This window comes from Heloderma suspectum, chromosome 4 (assembly GCF_057233095.1).
Source record: "Heloderma suspectum isolate Gila_16-S chromosome 4, 16-S_ref, whole genome shotgun sequence".
NCBI classification, from domain to species: domain Eukaryota; kingdom Metazoa; phylum Chordata; class Lepidosauria; order Squamata; family Helodermatidae; genus Heloderma; species Heloderma suspectum.
The window spans coordinates 203,565,426-203,583,191 of record NC_139461.1 but is presented as its reverse complement, the minus strand read 5'-3'; the positions used below and the strand labels follow the sequence as shown (position 1 = coordinate 203,583,191).

Here is a 17,766-nt window from a genome sequence, read left to right as displayed (position 1 = left end):
AAGTGTTAGTAATGAGCTCAGGTTCTCATGTGTGTTCTGGAGAAAGGCTGTTTTGTGCGAAGTGCCCTTTCCCTATAGTATTTCCGTTGTGAGCTCTTGAGTATGTGCCCTGAGGCTATAGAGCTGTGCCCCATGCCACACATCCCATCACCACCACCATCATTTAATTTTATGCCGCTTTTCCCGCGCAAAACTATGCTCAAAGTGGCTTACAGCACCATTGAGAAAAATGCATAAAATAGACCAACATGTTCAGATAACTAACAATTACAAATCATAACATTTAAATAATCATACAAATAGGCTAAAGTTCTCACAGTAAGTATACACCAAAATTAAACAATCTACTACTAACAAAAGTGAAATACAAAACAATTCCAATGGGAATAAAAGTAATTAATCTCAGCTAAAGCTTACCCCAGCCACCAAGCCTAAACAAGGCCCTGCCCTGATGTTCTGTAGGCATCTTCGGCAGCAGGAACAGCCTTTGTAACTGGAGTCAGTTGGGGTCCCGTGCCCCCAGGCCAGGTGGAACAGAGCCAGGCAGAGCAACCGGGGCCTGGTCTTGCAGGACTAGAAGTGTAAAATTTCCAGAAATTTTGAGGCCATGGGGAAAAAAATATTTTTTTCTGGGGGGTTTCGGAAAAATTGGAAATTTTGGAAAAACTGAAAAATAAGCAATGCTTTTTCTTCTTTTTTTTAGCACACTTTACAGATCTAAAGTCACTATGTTTCTTTAAGACAGCCTTCCCCAACCTGATACCCTCCAGATATTTTGGATTCTGCTCCCATCAGCCTCAAGCAGCATGGCCCATGGTTAGGAATGCTGGGCACTGTAGTCCAAAACATCCAGAGGGCATCAGGTTGGGGAGGGCTGCTTTAGGAGCATAAAGCTGCCTTTCTGTTCCTAAAGTTATTTTATGTATGTGTCACCCCTGCAGTGGGCGTTGAACTCTTAGGTTAGAGGTGCCGAGATAGTGATAGATCAGGTTCAAAGGTTTACTTACAAGGAGACTTTATTGGGTAACTTACAGCACACAGGCGTACCCAATGGTTGGATCAGACAGCTTCTCTGAATCCCAAGCCATTGGGTCAAATGGGTTTTATAGAACACATGCCAGCAGTGAGGCAGCACGACATTAGCAAGCACCCCTAGTGTTCATTCCCAGCATAGGCTAGAAGTGTTTGGTTCTCAAGCACAGCCACCTGTAAACAAACTTCACTTCCCAGGCAGAGTGCTTGATAAGGCTTTCTACTCATTAGTAAGGAATGCACTGAGAAGGCTGTTAATTGGCCTTTTGACTCATTTGCACATGCTCAGAGGCTTACCAGCATGGGAATTGCACCAATAATGAACTTAAGTAAGCATTATGGATCTCTAGGCCCCTCTAACACTATAAATGACTTGGCTGCACTCCTGGGACCAATACAGTGTATGACTTGCTCATAAAAAAAATCATTTTATTTTAAAACTTTTAAAAGTAAGCTCAGTTATTAAATTTGTAATTATTGTCTGAACTGATTAGAATTACATGAAATGACTGCTACAGCGTCAGAAACAGGATTCTATAGAACAAAACCCTGTCAAGAATGCACATTTACTGTCAAGAGTGCATAATGGTGACTCTACTCAGATGTTGGGAAACTGAGCATAAATGTCTATCAGTAAAATATACTTTAGATAAATAATTTTAATAAGGAATGAAAAAACTAACTATGCTGGGAATCTTACAGAGGGGATTAAAACATATTTTCCCCATGCCTTCATTATTTCCAGACATTATAAATTTCTTTCTATAAAAGTGTTCTTCTTAAATAGTTTTTAGAAATCATTTTGAAGGGAGTAAAGGCTGGGTAATAATATATAAATGCTTTGTCTTAAATTTGAAAAGAAAATATTTCATAAGCCAAAGCTGTTCAATTTTTCAAATGGCAGGGAGGCAGGGGACAAAAACGGTCCTTGGGGGAAAACCCCATTTCCCCCCCTGAATTTTCTGTTTTTTTCCTGGGCCTTCTCATCTCTCTGCAGGACTCACAGTTGGATGGTCTCTATCATCTAAGTTCCCATTCATGGATCACTGCCTTGTTGTGGCGAAGGGGCTTGCGTAACTCAGTGAAGCCATAAGCTATGCCGTGCAGGGCCACCCAAGATGGACAGGTCATGGCAAAGAGTTCTGACAAAATGTGGTCCACTGGAGAAGGAAATGGCAACCCACTCCAGTATTCTTGCCAAGAAAACCCCATGGAACGTATCACAAGGCTAAAAGATATGACGCCGGAAGGTGAGCCCCTCAGGTCGGAAGGTGTCCAATATACTACTGGGGAAGAGCAGAGGGTATTTCCAAGTAGCACCAGAGTGAAGCGGCTGGGCCGAAGCCGAAAGGACACTCAGCTGTGGATGTGTCTGGTGGCGAAAAGAAAATCCGATGCTGTAAAGAACAATATTGTTTAGGAACCTGGAATGTCAGATCAATGAATCAAGGTAAGCTGGAGGTGGTCAAACATGAGATGGCAAGATTGAACATCGACATCTTGGGAATCAGCGAACTAAAATGGACAGGCATGGGCAAATTTAATTCAGGTGACCATCGTGTCTACTCCTGTGGGCAAGAATCCCTTAGAAGAAATGGAGTAGCACTCATAGTCAACAAAAGGGTGGGAAAAGCAGTACTGGGGTTCAATCTTAAAAACGATAGAACGATCTCAGTACGAATCCAAGGCAATCCATTCAACATCACAGTAATTCAAGTCTATGCCCCAACCACTGATGCCGAAGAAGCTGAGGTTGATGGGTTCTATGAAGACCTACAACACCTTCTAGAACTAACACCAAAAAAAGATGTCCTCTTCATCATAGGGGATTGGAATGCTAAAGTAGGAAATCAAGAAATCACCAGGATAACAGGCAAGCATGGCCTTGGTGTACAAAATGAAGCAGGACAAAAGCTAATAGAGTTTTGCCAAGAGAACACGCTGATCATAGCAAACACTCTTTTCCAACAGCACAAGAGGCGACTCTACACATGGACATCACCAGATGGTCAATATCGAAATCAGATTGATTATGTCCTTTGCAGCCAAAGATGGAGAAGCTCTATACAGTCAGTAAAAACAAGACCTGGAGCTGACTGTGGCTCAGATCATGAGCTTCTTGTTGCAAAATTTCAGCTTAAATTGAAGAACGTAGGGAAAACCACTAAACCATTCAGGTATGACCTAAATCATATCCCTGATGAATATACAGTGGAGGTGATGAATAGATTTCAGGGATTAGACCTGATAGACAGAGTGCCTGAGGAACTATGGACGGAGGTCCGTAACATTGTTCAGGAGGCAGCAACTCAATCCATCCTAAAGAAAAAGAAATGCAAGAAAGCAAAGTGGCTGTCTGATGAGGCTTTACAAATAGCTGAGGAAAGAAGGGAAGCGAAAAGCAAGGGAGAAAGGGGAAGATATATCCAACTGAATGCAGAGTTGCAGAGAATAGCAAGGAGAGACAAGAAGGCCTTCTTAAATGAACAATGTAAGGAAATCGAGGAAAACAACAGAATGGGAAAGACTAGAGATCTCTTCAAGAAAATTGGAAATCCAAAGGGAACGTTTTGTGCAAAGACGGGCATGATAAAGGACAAAGAAGGCAGGGACCTAACAGAAGCAGATGAGATTAAGAAGAGGTGGCAAGAATACACAGAAGAACTATACAGGAAAGATCTGAATGTCCCTGATAGCCATGATAGTGCGGTCACTGAACTTGTGCCGGACATCCTCGAGAGTGAAGTCAAGTGGGCCTTAGGAAGCATTAGTAACAACAAAGCTAGCGGAGATGACAGCATTCCAGCTGAGCTATTTAAAATCCTAAAAGATGATGCTGTTAAAGTGCTGCACTCAATATGCCAACAAATCTGGAACACTCAACAGTGGCCACAAGACTGGAAAAGGTCAGTTTACATTCCAATTCCAAAGAAGGGCAACGCCAAAGAGTGTTCAAACTACCGCACAATTGCGCTCATTTCACATGCCAGCAAGGTGATGCTCAAAATCCTACAAGCTAGGCTTCAGCAGTATGCGAACCGAGAACTACCGGAAGTACAAGCGGGGTTTCGAAGAGGCAGAGGAACTAGAGATCAAATCGCCAACGTTCGCTGGATCATGGAGAAAGCAAGAGAATTCCAGAAAAACGTCTATTTCTGCTTCATTGACTACGCTAAATCCTTTGATTGTGTGGATCACAACAAACTGTGGCAAATTCTTAAAGTGATGGGAGTACCAGACCACCTTACCTGTCTCCTGAGAAACCTGTACGAGGGTCAAGAAGCAACAGTAAGAACCAGACATGGAACAACAGATTGGTTCAAAATTGGGAAAGGAGTACGACAAGGCTGCATATTGTCACCCTGCTTATTTAACTTATATGCAGAGTACATCATGAGAAACGCCGGGTTGGATGAATCACAGGTCGGAATTAAGATTGCTGGGAGAATTATCAACAACCTCCGATATGCAGACGATACCACCCTAATGGCAGAAAGCGAAGAGGATCTAAAGAGCCTCTTGTTGAGGGTGAAAGAGGAGAGTGCAAAAGCTGGTTTGAAACTCAACATTAAAAAAACGAAGATCATGGCATCTGGCCCCATCACTTCCTGGCATATAGAAGGGGAAGAAATGGAAGCAGTGACAGATTTTACTTTCTTGGGCTCCAAGATCACCGCAGATGGTGACTGTAGCCATGAAATTAAAAGACGCTTGCTCCTTGGGAGGAAAGCTATGGCAAACCTAGACAGCATAGTCAGAAGCAGAGACATCACCTTGCCGACAAAGGTCCGTCTAATCAAAGTTATGGTTTTCCCAGTAGTAATGTATGGCTGTGAGAGCTGGACTCTAAGGAAGGCTGAGCGCCGAAGAATTGATGCTTTCGAACTGTGGTGCTGGAGAAGACTCTTCCGAGTCCCCTGTACTGCAAGGAGGTCCAATCAGTCCATCCTAAAGGAAATCAACCCAGAGTGCTCATTGGAAGGACAGATACTGAAGCTGAAGCTCCAATATTTTGGCCACCTAATGCGAAGAGAAAACTCCCTGGAAAAGACCCTGATGCTGGGAAAGACTGAAGGCAAAAGGAGAAGGGGACAGCAGAGGATGAGATGGCTAGATAGCATCACCGATGCAATGAAGATGAACTTGAGCACACTCCGGGAGAGAGTGGAGGACAGGAAGGCCTGGCGTGCTATGGTCCATGGGGTCACGAAGAGTCGGACACGACTGAACAACAACAATCTTCTGAGTTGTAGACTTCTTATGAGGCATTTAAATACTCATGGTGGTGTACTATGACGGAGTGCTGAGGTACAGCATGTTGTATGCTCTGTCATTGCTACATGGGGCTGATCTAATGTTGTGCTGTCAGTGGGGGTATGGCTGAGTCCAGAGGAGTATAGGAAAGGTGTAACTGTGCTGCACGTGACTCCACCCTGTTGGGCTATCCCATATAAGAAATACAGGATTGTTCTCTATAAGTAATCTTCAGACTGTCACCCTTAAAACCTTTCTTTTATAAAGCTTATTAAAATAACTGGGCGGGGGGAGGAATACAAAATAAATCTTCTATAATAATTTTAAAAATTAAGTTGGGAGTCCTTGTACCCTTGCAGCAAATGACCAACAGTAATGGGCAAAAGTAACTTTAAAATCATCAATAATTTTCCTCTCCTAAACAAATGAACCTGCATAGAAAAACAACAATCTCAGAATCCTAATTCAGCAAAATTAAGATTAAATTGGGAGTTACCCTAGGCAATGCATACAAAAGCCATGGCTCTTAAAAGTGTGGGAAGTTTATATCATGCAAAAATTGGCATTTCATTGAAGAACTCGTTCTTGGCAATGTAGAGCCTATTAATAACTAATCTGGTGAACACTTTAAGAGCTTATTTAACGCCTCTGAATTATGTGCATATATCTGTGCTGATTTTATAATGAGTAAATGATTACAGTGCGATATGATGTGTAACAATTTAATGTTTGTTTTCCCTTTTAACTTGGGGTTATGTGATGCTGGTGTTGTCTGGGTTATATTGCAGCATTTCATTGTACAATAAAAAGTAAGAATAAAGTAGAGAAGTTGACTGAATGTAGGGATAAGGCAGGATAGGGACACATGTAAATGGGTGGGGGATTCATAGGCTACTATGGCCAGGAGACTTGTTGGCCCAGGGTGGGGATGGGAAAGAAACTTTGCTTTCTGTCCCCCTGCCCCCTCTTCCTTCCATCTACCTCCAATAAAGTAGTTTGCTGACCATGGTATTAAGTGCTGATATCCTTCAGTGCACTGTTAGTAGGATTTGGGCCATGTTCAGATGACCACAGCGGGGTAAGAAGCCATCATGGCTGCTTTCCCCTGCCCTTACGCGCGACCGCCATTTGCGTTATGGCATGTCATCCAAACCCGGCATGCAGTGTGTGTGTGGGGGGGAGTGTTGTACCCACCCTAAACCTCTACTGCACATTGTGGGTTGTAGGATGGGTACGCCACTCTCCTGTACCACACACTGGGTTTGGACAACCAACCCGTGCTGTAGCGTGGGGAGTAATACAAATGGCAGTTGTACGCGTGACACGCATGGGGGCAGGCCTCTATGGCTTCTTCGCTGGCTGTGAACATCTGAACCCAGTCTTGGGCTGAATGCTGTTTAATTTTTTTAAGTAGATGAACCCCAATTTAACAAGATTATTCCAGTCCTCTTGAAACACTGGAGTCACATCTCTGCAATGCAGTGTAATGTCCCAGTTTGTGACAGCCGCAGACATCAATACACCCCAACCTGTGTATTCATTTGCTAGCATAGCAAGCAAGTCTTAGATCCACTTCATCCATTACTTATCACACTACCTAAAGATCTTCCTCGGGCCAATCTACATGTGACATTGTTCACGTGGTTTGCCCTTGAGTGCAGAGCTTTTCTTTCAGAAAGCCAGCGGGGGGGGGGGGGGGGCTCTGAGCCTGATTGGGACTATTGTGTGAGAGGAATGGGGCTGCAGACACTGTCTAGGTCAGGCCTGCTGGGCCTGCTGTTTTCTTGGGGAAAAAGCTCCCAGTGGAATGAATGGGAGCTTTCCCCATGCAAGTAGCAGGGGTGGCACCCCAATCTGGTTCAGAGCTGCAGAGGGGGCAAAGGATTAAATCCCCTATCCCACCTCCACCCCATGGTTCCCCCCTCCCCATGTTCTGGCCATGTAAAAGAAAAATCTTGCACTCATGGGCAAACCATGTTAATAATGTCATGTGTAGTTTGGCCCTTAGTACATATTAGCACACATGTGCGCGCACACACAAGTATGGAGAGTAGTTTACTTTTTTTGTTGTGGGTCCATAAAATCCATAATGCAGCAACTAAAGATACTAGTTGCATTATACCCATACCCATGGTGCACATATGAGCCACTTCATACATTACAGCTTCAGTTGTTCTGTTTTGCTGCTATTCTTACGAATTAATAAGCAAGAAGTATCTGTTAAGGCTACAATCCTATGCGCACTTACCTGGCAGTAAGCCCCATTGAACTCAGTGGGAATTCCTTCTGAGTAGATACGCATTGGATTGCACTGTCTGAGTATTTTCCTTTTCCTTTAGATATAGGGTGAATAAAGAAGGTTCAGATTGGTACTATTGCATTAAAAATGTACTTACTGTAATTACCAACAGCCCCGTTTATCAAGCCTGGTGGAATAAAATATTATTATGAAATCTGTATATTACACAGTAGTCATGGTAGGACTGCAATGTCCTTTTTTCATTATTTAATAAATGTACTGATTTACAACTAGTTCACAAGATTTTTCTTTGCTTTTAGGCAGATGTCATTGTTGCTCCTCCTTACTGGAAACATGGACATGATCCATATACATTACAGTATAGAGGGTGTGGAGAAAAGGGGAAATATATCCATTTCACCCCTGACTTCCTAGTAAATGACAGTTCAGTTGGAATCTATGGATCACGTGGTAATTCTGAATGTTTATCTTCTTTTTGTCATTTGTTTTTTGTAAAAGTACATTTTATTTCATACCTGTTTTCATCAGAATCAACAAAGAGTACAGTTAGTAACAGAAGCGTATAGGTATGTGTATGCCTCTTTTACTGTTTCATTAAAAGTTCACCACAGTATAAAGTTCTATATCTTTTATATTACATCCTATATATGCCAGTAAGCTTAATCTATCTTTAGATAACATTTAGTATCTAAACAAGGGGAACAATTCTTCTAATTTTTTTTTAAAAATAGAAATAAAATACAGGTTGTTGACTTTGTCACCCAATAGCCTCAACTTTGAATTGATATTTAGTCTTCTTGTTCAATTGCATAAGAGATTTTATCATTTTTCTTGCTAATACCCAATATAACTACTTGCGACATTCAGTCCTGTGTGAACTGAAATTTTGTTTGACCTTTCTACACTGTAGGTGGGGAAACACAATTTATAGCACCATACTGCCATTAGTCTCAGATTATCCCTAAATATTCATGAGGCTGCAGCAAAGGGAGAAGAGATACGAAGGAGGGCAATGCCACCAGCTCTGCTGAAAGACCAGCTCTATCAGGCTTCTTTTCTCCCTGAACTGCTTCCAGCTGGGTGTTACAACTACTACTATTCAGTTTTAAGAACTGGTTCCTGGGTTTGCTTTTTCTTCTTCCCTCCCCATCCCTTTTTCTTTTGTGTCATGTATGTTGGACATGAAAACCTGTGGGCAGGGACTGACTTGTTTTTACCGATTGTATGTAAGCCACTCTTTTGACTGAAGAGCAAGATAAACATTCTGTAAATAATAATAATATTACCTTGTCCTCACACAATGAACCAGGAGAGGTGTAGCTAGCCATGTTCCAGAGCCACCAACTGCAGGTCTTTCTGTTGGTTTGTTTTCTTTTTTTGGTTAGTTTTCTTTTAGTGATACTTCTAAGTAAACAAGCTTAGTATTGCAACTGTAACTGTAACTATAACAACTGTTTATTCTCTTTCACACACCACCCCCCAAGATATGCAGTCATTGTTTCTGTTTTACAGGTGAGGAACTATGGGTTGTATCCAATGGTGTTGTTCTACTGACAGAAGCAACTCTGTCAGCAGTACTGGGAAGGGGGTAATTTTCCCGCCCCTTATGCACCCTCAAAATCTGTTCGTGAGGGCTAGAAAACCCTCTGGAACAGATTTTGGGGCAGTGTGGAAGGCTGCAAGGGGAAGAAAGAGGGAAAGTCCTGTCATACTAGCAGATGCCTGTTAGCGTGATATTGGATTTAACCCTAAGGTTGCAATCCTACAGACACTTACTTGCTCGCAGTAAGTCCTGATGAACTCAGTGGGATTTACTTATGAATAATCATGCAAAGGATATAATCAAGGCCATGTATTGTGCTTACAGTGTTGGGTGCCAACATAGAGCCTTGTACTCATGCCTTTTAGGTCCAAATCACACACAGTTAATTATCCTAATACTCTAGGCACCAAAACAGAAGAGAAGATATTCTCAGGTGCCTGAAATAACTTTTTATTATGCCCAATGTATTTTGGAAAGGACTTTCCTTCCTCAGGGGCTGTTTATCTTTCTCTAAGTACATCACAGAAAATCTTTCCAGTGCGTCCTCTGTTTTAAAATGCTCAGGCTCCTGAGAATATCTTCTCTTCTGTTTTGTGATACATAAGTGCCTTCCCCTCTTGCTGTTTCCTTAATACACTAAGCAGACCCTTAGTAACATTAACTGATCTCCTTTGGACTAAGTTAAAGAGCTACACCCAAATGTGAATTTAATGTCATTTTTGTGCTTTATACAGGTAGACTTTTTGTCCATGAGTGGGCCCATCTTCAGTGGGGAGTATTTGATGAGTATGATAGTGAAAAGCCTTTTTACTTATCAGGACAAAATCAGGTTAAAGCCACAAGGTAACATTTGAGTACAATTTTTGTGTGTGTACGACAGATAAGCTTTTCCCCAGAATAAGTATTGTCTGTTTGGAGTATCTATACATGTTTTAAACATTCATTTCCCCCCCACACACACACTAATAATCTTGCAGATTCTTTGCTAGCCTGATCTGTTCAAGTTGTGATTGCCCTATGTACATTTCTAGGTGTTCGTCTGAACTTACTGGAATGTATGTCTGTGAAAAAGAATCCTGCACCCAGGGCAACTGTGTCATCGACCAAGGGACAGGGCTTTTAAAGGAGGGATGTGTTTTTATGCATGACAAGAATCAAAATGCATCATCTTCCATAATGTACATGCAAAGCTTATCTTCTGTAAGTAGAATTAAAGAGATTGTTTACAACTTTCCCATAATTGCGGCTTCTTTTTGAATTATGAAATGCATAAACTTTTGTTTCAGTATATGAAGTTGGGAAGTGGAGCAAATTTGACACCCATGAAGGGAGCAGCCTAGTCCTTCTAACTGCCAACCCAGCTGTTTGATACTATCCAGGGAGCATGATAATATTGATTTAAGGGGCAGAGGTAGCTGTCGTTTTGATCCATCAATCCATACTCCCTCCTTAAAGAGATTCTTTGTCAGCACTAGTTGGTGATCACAGAATACAAATCAATCCCCAAAAGGTGCTGTTTGGTTTTTTAAAAATGCTAATTATTTTCCTGTTTTGTCTACTGAAATTCATTGTATGTTTGTGTTTATAGCCTGCTTTTCAGTCACCTTTCAAAATGGCTCACAGCATGATAAACCATCAGATTGTAATGATCAGATGTCATAAAACAAAATAGAAACAGCCCCAAAGGATAAAATGACAGATAAAAGCAGCCCATTCAGCAACAGATAAAAACAATTTTAAATGGAACAGAACGAAGCAGGAAACCAGCGGCAGATTAAACAGCAGGAGCAAAATAAAACAAATCTAGTATGAATCGGTAGGCTCAGGCAAAATATAAGGTCTTCACTTGGTGCATAATACGTAACCTTGGAGAGGGTATTTGGTAAATGGGATGCTACCTCTGAGAAGTCTCCCTCTCCAGCAAGCACTCATCTCCTCCCTGAAGGCTGGAGGTACCTGGAGAGAGACATCAGAGGAAGACCTTAAACATCCAGGCTGTTTCATATGGCCAGGTTTATTACTAGGCATGCACCTTATCAGCAAGATTACTTTTCTGGGATTACTTTATTCAGAACAAAAGGCTGACTAAACGCCAAACTACATGCGCAATGTTGCATGCATCTTTGCACTTAACGCACAGGCTTGACCCCCCCCACCCCCCCACAAATTGTACCAGCTCAGGGAGCTGATAATTAACAGAATCACAGCAGACAAGAAGATTTCCCTCCTCTGAAGCTGGTATTTGCATTGGGAGAATTTCCCCCCACCAAACAGACATGAGCTTCAGAAAATACAGTTTGTATTTATTATTGTGTCCCAGTCATAATCTTTTTTCATTCTCATGCATTTGGGCAATAAGAAGTGATGAGTGTTGCCAAAAGGGATGCCTTTAATTAACGTCAGTGACTTACTGAACAAAGGGCATATGTAGGAAAGAGGGCTTATGTCTCCCTGGTGGTATCTTGAACATAATCTATTCACAGTGTTTAATTTCTAGAAAAAAATGACCCGGGTTCAAGTCTCTCTGCAAACACCACCATCTGATCTGGAGATCTTTCCTTCTAATCCCCAATGTATGTGGGATCTCCATAGGGCTGAAACATGCTACATTCATGTGTAGCATGCAGATGATTTTAACTTCCTATTTTACCTTCAAGTAAGTTCACAGGGCCCCGATCTGGATCAAGACCAGCACACATGGATGTTGGAGGTTTAAACTTCCCACCCAGCCACTTTCTCCTCTTAAATTCATCCTGCCTGTGCAGAGGCTAAAAGCGGGGTGGGGTGGGGAGCTCCATTGACACCAATGGAGAGCTTTCCCCTTCTTTTTTAGCCCCCACACAGGGGAGCAGGCAGCAAATTTCCAAGAAAAATCATCTGTTCCTATTCCTCATCTTCCATGGCTGAGCCCCAGTACAAATGAAACCCTGATTCCAAGTCATGACTAACTTAAGTCTCATTGATTTCAGTGGGACTGCTCTTAGCATGACTAAGCCTGGATCCATCCCAGTGTGTGTATTGCTAAAGGGAAGGGCTGTTTATCAGCTCAGGGTACTCCAGATTCACAGCCACTATAGCTTACAGTGGTATAGCCTACAATGATGTCTGGAGGAGTGGACGATATGTGTGTGCATGATTGTTCGGCCCTGAGCTATGGAACCTCTTGATAAGAAGTGATCAAGCGCACATTCTGGGAATAATCATTACAGTGCTGCAGTGTGTTGCAACATCCCTTTTCATTGTCTCCTGCTTTTAGGTCTTTGAATTCTGTGATGCAAGCAACCATAATACTGAAGCTCCCAGTCCCCAGAACAGAATATGTAGCTATAAGAGCACATGGGATGTAATCAGGAGCTCTGATGACTTTAAATTCAGTACCCCTCTGAACAGCAGCAACTCCCCTTTGCCTCCCACCTTTTCGCTGTTACAAACGACAGACAGAGTGATCTGTTTAGTCTTGGATTTTTCCAGTAGCATGAATGAGGTAAAGTCTTACTTTTTGGTGCGAAAATGGATATCTGTTGTAAAAGTTTAATGGCGTTCACTTTCCGATTAAACCATGCTTTAAAAAACAACAGATTATATAGTTTATTATAGATAATTGACGCCATATAAATGTCAGAGAATAATAAACATAACAATAGGTGTGGTATCGTTTCCCCCTCAGTCTTCCCTTTTGGATTATCATATGCAGACTTCCATGTTCTACAGAACTCTTGACCAAGTAGGGTATTCTGCCTAACATTACTCTACAGAAGCATGTGAAATTATCATATTACTCTTAATTGCGAAATGAACAAATGATATTTATCTTATATAGAACAATCGGCTCAACCGGATGCGTCAGGCAGCAGAAGCATATCTACTGCAAATTGTGGAAGAGAATTCCTATGTTGGGATTGTCACTTTCAGTAATGTAGGGGAAGTCAGATCTCGGATCCGTCAAATAATCAATGCCGATGTACGGAAGCAGCTTGTTTCAGACTTGCCAGTTGCTTCATCTGGTAAAGATGCAGATGTGTGCACTGGATTACAGCTGGCCTTGGAGGTGAGGGCTGTTTATTCTTGCTTCTTTTGCCATATCTCAGCTTGTTGTAGGAACATATTGGGTGTGCCATATGACTTAACTGGTCAAGAAATTGCTCAGTTGTGTGTTTGTGCTTACGTGAGTGAAAGCAGAGGGCAGAATGTGGCATTCGGAAGAGAGATATGGACAAAGACCCCCCAGTTGTATCATCCAGTGCAGATGTTCGTGAGAGATGCTGCATTCTAAAAATGAGAAAAATGATGCATGACTCCTGGTAAGACAGATAGCAGTAGGGGAGTGCCACAGGCAATAGGGAGGAAGAGAGTACTATACCTACAACAATCAGATGACTCTTATGCAATCCCTTCTGTGTGATCTCTGACACTGCATATGTGGGAATCTAGTACCTAATGAATCGCGCGTGTGTGTGTGTATGAGAAGGGAGGAAGGGGGTTGCCTTAACTCCAGCAGTGTAGGCAGGGACAAAAGGTTGCTCGGATGGTTGAACACCATCCCAGCAAGGTAGGCTGCCACCACCCCTTACATCCACCTCAGTCTGAGCCAGGGGATCCCAGACCTTACAGGACACCCCGAAGGCTTAGGAAATAGGGGTGCCAAACTGGCACCTCTATTTCTAAGGCTTAGGCCTGAAATCCTAAACAGTAGCATTAACCAAGAGGAAGACTCTGGGTTTAGCACTGAGGCAATTTAGAATGAAGTACACAGACAACCAACTGTGAGAGATAGTAAGTTTGTTGGGAAAGGGAAATAAAAGGCACACAAAAATCAGAGTGTGTTTGGAAACAAATCTTCAAGGAAAAAATAACAAAGCTACCTAAAGCTGTCTATACATACTTAGGCATGGGTCTTCAAATAGGACAGGGCCCAGACAGAAATACTTGGGAATCCAAAGCAAAGCCAAATAGAAGACAAAAATAATGGGCAACCAATACCCCCTTGGTTAAAGCCTTAAACGGTTTGGGACCAAGTTACTTGAAGGACTGCCTACACCCATATCAGCCTGTCTGCACTTTAAGATCAGAAAGAGAGGCCCTCCTCATTTGCCCACCTGTGAGAGCAGTCAGGTGGGTGAACACACATGAGAGGGCTTTCTCTGCAGTGGCCCCACACCTTTGGAACAAGCTTCCATCAGAGGTCCGCCATGCTCCGTCATTGCAGACTTTTAAGAAGGCCTTGAAAACGTATTATTTTACCTTGGCCTTCTATTGATATGACTGCTATTGTTGCTGCTGTTAACATAATTGTTGGTTTTATTGTTGGTTGTAATTGTTGTTTTTATCGTTGGCTTTTATTGTTTTTATGTTTTTAGCATTTTTAATATTTTAACTGTTTTTATGTATTTTATTGTTGTAAGCTGCCTTGGGAGGGCTTCTGCCCTGAAAGGCGGCCAAGAAATATTTTAAATAAATAAATAAGCGCAAGTTCCTGGCAGCTCTAAGGTGATCCCATCGTTTTCTCAGGCACATAAAGGGAGGTGAGGGTTGTCACAGGGGCATAGCTAAGATCATTCAGTCCAATTAACCGGGCCTTGCTCTGACCTTGGGGCTAGAGACATCACAAGATAACACACACGTAGGTAGCTTACCACTACGTGCAGCTTCAGCTTTGCGAAATGGAAACTTACAGACAGCTAAGACGCAAAAAGAAAATGGAGTTCTTGACTAGAGAGAGGGAGAATATTTCACTGTAGTGACGCACATGGGCAACAGCACATAATTAAGGCAATCCTGCAGACACCACTTATTTGTTCACTTGTTTGAGTATTTTATTGTACTGTCACATGCACCTTTGATCCCCAAGCAAATGGATACTTTGAGGATGGTGTGTGTGTGTGTGTGTGTGTGTGTGTGTGAGAGAGAGAGAGAGAGAGTCAGGGCCTCTTTTGAATACGCAATAATGTGACAATGACTGTACCCTTTGGTATGCTTCCATGTATTCACTATGCAAAACTTTCGGGAAGAACTGACCTGAAGGTGTCCTTGTTGACGGTTGTACAACATCTCTGGCTTTGTGAGGAGAGCTTGCACATCACCATATTGGGATAAAATATACTTGATTCGTATGTTTTGGTGGTGGGGCAATGGGGACCACAAAAAAGGCCACTGGGGCCATATGTGGCTCATGGGCTGTGTGTTGCCCACCTCTGTGTTAGCGGATTGAAGTAGCCAAAGAAATGTATTTGTATTTATGTATTTATTTTTAGATTTGCTTCCCTAAAAATAAACAAACATGCCCAAAGCAGCTCACAACATTTGTGAGATACAGTAATTCCATAAAACCCTTACAATTTAAAAAATAAGTCCAGAAAAGAGGTAATGCTTTTCATTTACGATATTTATTTATTTAAATATTTATGAATCGCTTTTCTGCCCCAAAGGGCCCCCAAGGGAATATACAACTTCAAAGACAATCAAATTAGAAACAAATTAAAGGGCAATGCATCTTTAATAAATCCAGAGAGTAGGATAAAACAATTTTAAACCCATCAAAAACAAACCTAAACAAAACAGTCTTTATGGCCCAGCTAAAGCTAGGCAAAGCTGGGGGCTTCCTTAGGGAGGGAATTCCATAATGAGGATGCTGCCACAGAAAAGGCCCTGTCCTGTGCCCCCACTAACCTAACCTCACTGGGTGGTGGGACACGTAATAGGGTCTTTAAAGAAGATTATGAATTACAGGCAGGTTCGTATGAGAGGAGGTGGTCTTTCAGATATCCTGGCCCCCAACTTTTTTAGGGCTTTATAGATAAGAACCAGCAGCTTGAATTGGGCCCAGAAACAAATTGGGAGCAAGTGTAGTTAGTTATATGAAGCACAGACCAGAAAGCAATCTGGTTGCCACATTTTGCACTAGCTGCAGTTTCCAAACAGTCTTCAGGGGCAGTCCCAAATAGAAGGCATTGCAGTAATCTAAACTGGAGGTGATTAAGGCATGGATCATTGTGGCCAGATCCACCTTCTCCAGGAAGGGATGCAGCCAAAGCTGGGCAGAGGCAGTCTTGGACACTACAACCACCTGATCCTCCAAGAGCAATGCCAGGTCCAGAAGCACCCCCAAGCTACTTAACTTGACCTTCTTAACTTGTGACATTTTTTTTGCCAAGATAATTTACTGAGTATGCTTTTAATACTGAATTATTTGCTTGCAGGTAATTAAAAACCATGATGGAAATGCTTCTGGCTCTGAAATCATATTACTGACCAGTGGAGGAGATGGCACATTAAGCAAGTGTTTCTCTGATGTCATCAGCATTGGCCTAATGATTCATACCATTGCTCTGGGACAATCCGCCTCCAAAGAACTGGAAAAACTGGGAAGATTGACAGGTAGAGTGTTGGTTTTATTGAACTCTCTTTCTAGTAGTTGTGCACAAAGTGGTCTAGGCAATCAAATCGTTAGCCAAAATTGTTTGATAACATGAACAGGGAAGGTTCATCGTTTGCTGGCTGAGTGTCTGGTTTGCCTGCTGTCCAGATATTGTCTTTGGCATCTCCAGTTAAGAGGATCTTTGATACTAGAGCTGGTAAAGATTGTATCTGAGACCTTGGACAACCATCGCCAGTGGAACATAATGGATTGCATCAGGGGTGAGCAACTTTGGGGGTCTGGGAGCCACTTTCAACCCCCCAGATACCCCTCGTGGGCTGCTCTCTTGCCGCCACTGCATTCTGTGCTGGTGGTGGCCCCCCAAAATAACATAAACTTGGAACTTTTTACCACTTCATAACATGCCACCGAAATTTGGTGGCAAACAACCAAGATTTTTTGCCACTGCAAATTTCAGCAGCCCATGGGCCGCATGTTGTTGACCCATGGACTAGCTGGACCCGTAATCTGACTGTAAGGCTACACATACTTACCTGGAAGTAAGTCCCATTGAACTCAGTGGGGCTTCTGAGTAGACATGCATAGGATTATATTGTGCTGTAAGCAAGCTTCACATGTTCATATAACTAGTTTGTTTATATGACTGAGCTGATGCTTATTTGTATCACAAGGATTCCTTGCAGGAGGAGGGGGCAGGATCTATTTCTATGGTGATGTTTACATTTGACATTTAGAAGAAAAAGCACAGAACCAGAATGTGAAAGTTGTGCATTTCTGAAATGTAAAATAGCAAAACTGGGGACAAAATTGCAACTTCCATTTTGAGGGGGGAAATTATATTTTAATATTTTAAATTTAAAATGATATATTAAGCCAGCTCATCTATTTTTCTTATCAGCTTGTAATTTCCTTGGTTAGTAAATTAAAATGAAAAGGCAAAAGCAGTTTGTGTGAAATTGAAACGCCTCAAAATACAGCATCTAATTGACAAAGAGTAAACAAACAGAATTGGTAAAGACCATCAAAAGAAGAAATTTACAATACCTTGGTCATATTATCCAACACAAAAAATATGCTATATTCCAAATCGTTATACAAGGGAAAATGGAAGGAAAAAGATCAATAGGAAGAAGACGAACATCATGGTTAAAGGATCTGAGGGAATGGTTCAGCTGTACTTCTATACAACTATTCAGAGCAGTGGCATCAAAAACAAAAATAGCTGTAACGATAGCTAACGTCTGATAGGAGATGGCACCTTAAGAAGAAGAATTCACAGGAGGCATGATTCCTCAAAATAAT

General features: G+C 42.0%; 1 protein-coding gene across 1 annotated transcript in view; it reads left to right on the top strand.

Moving 5' to 3' along the window:
* The window catches only part of LOC146347972 (calcium-activated chloride channel regulator 2-like), a 37,257-nt gene that overhangs the window by 8,056 nt on the left and 11,435 nt on the right, over positions 1–17,766 (top strand). The window contains exons 3-8 of the mRNA XM_084848218.1: positions 7,846–7,996; positions 9,824–9,932; positions 10,121–10,289; positions 12,346–12,573; positions 12,910–13,137; positions 16,286–16,463. Coding sequence (XP_084704344.1) covers positions 7,846–7,996; positions 9,824–9,932; positions 10,121–10,289; positions 12,346–12,573; positions 12,910–13,137; positions 16,286–16,463 — 1,063 coding nt within the window. The remainder of the gene's footprint in view (positions 1–7,845; positions 7,997–9,823; positions 9,933–10,120; positions 10,290–12,345; positions 12,574–12,909; positions 13,138–16,285; positions 16,464–17,766) is intronic.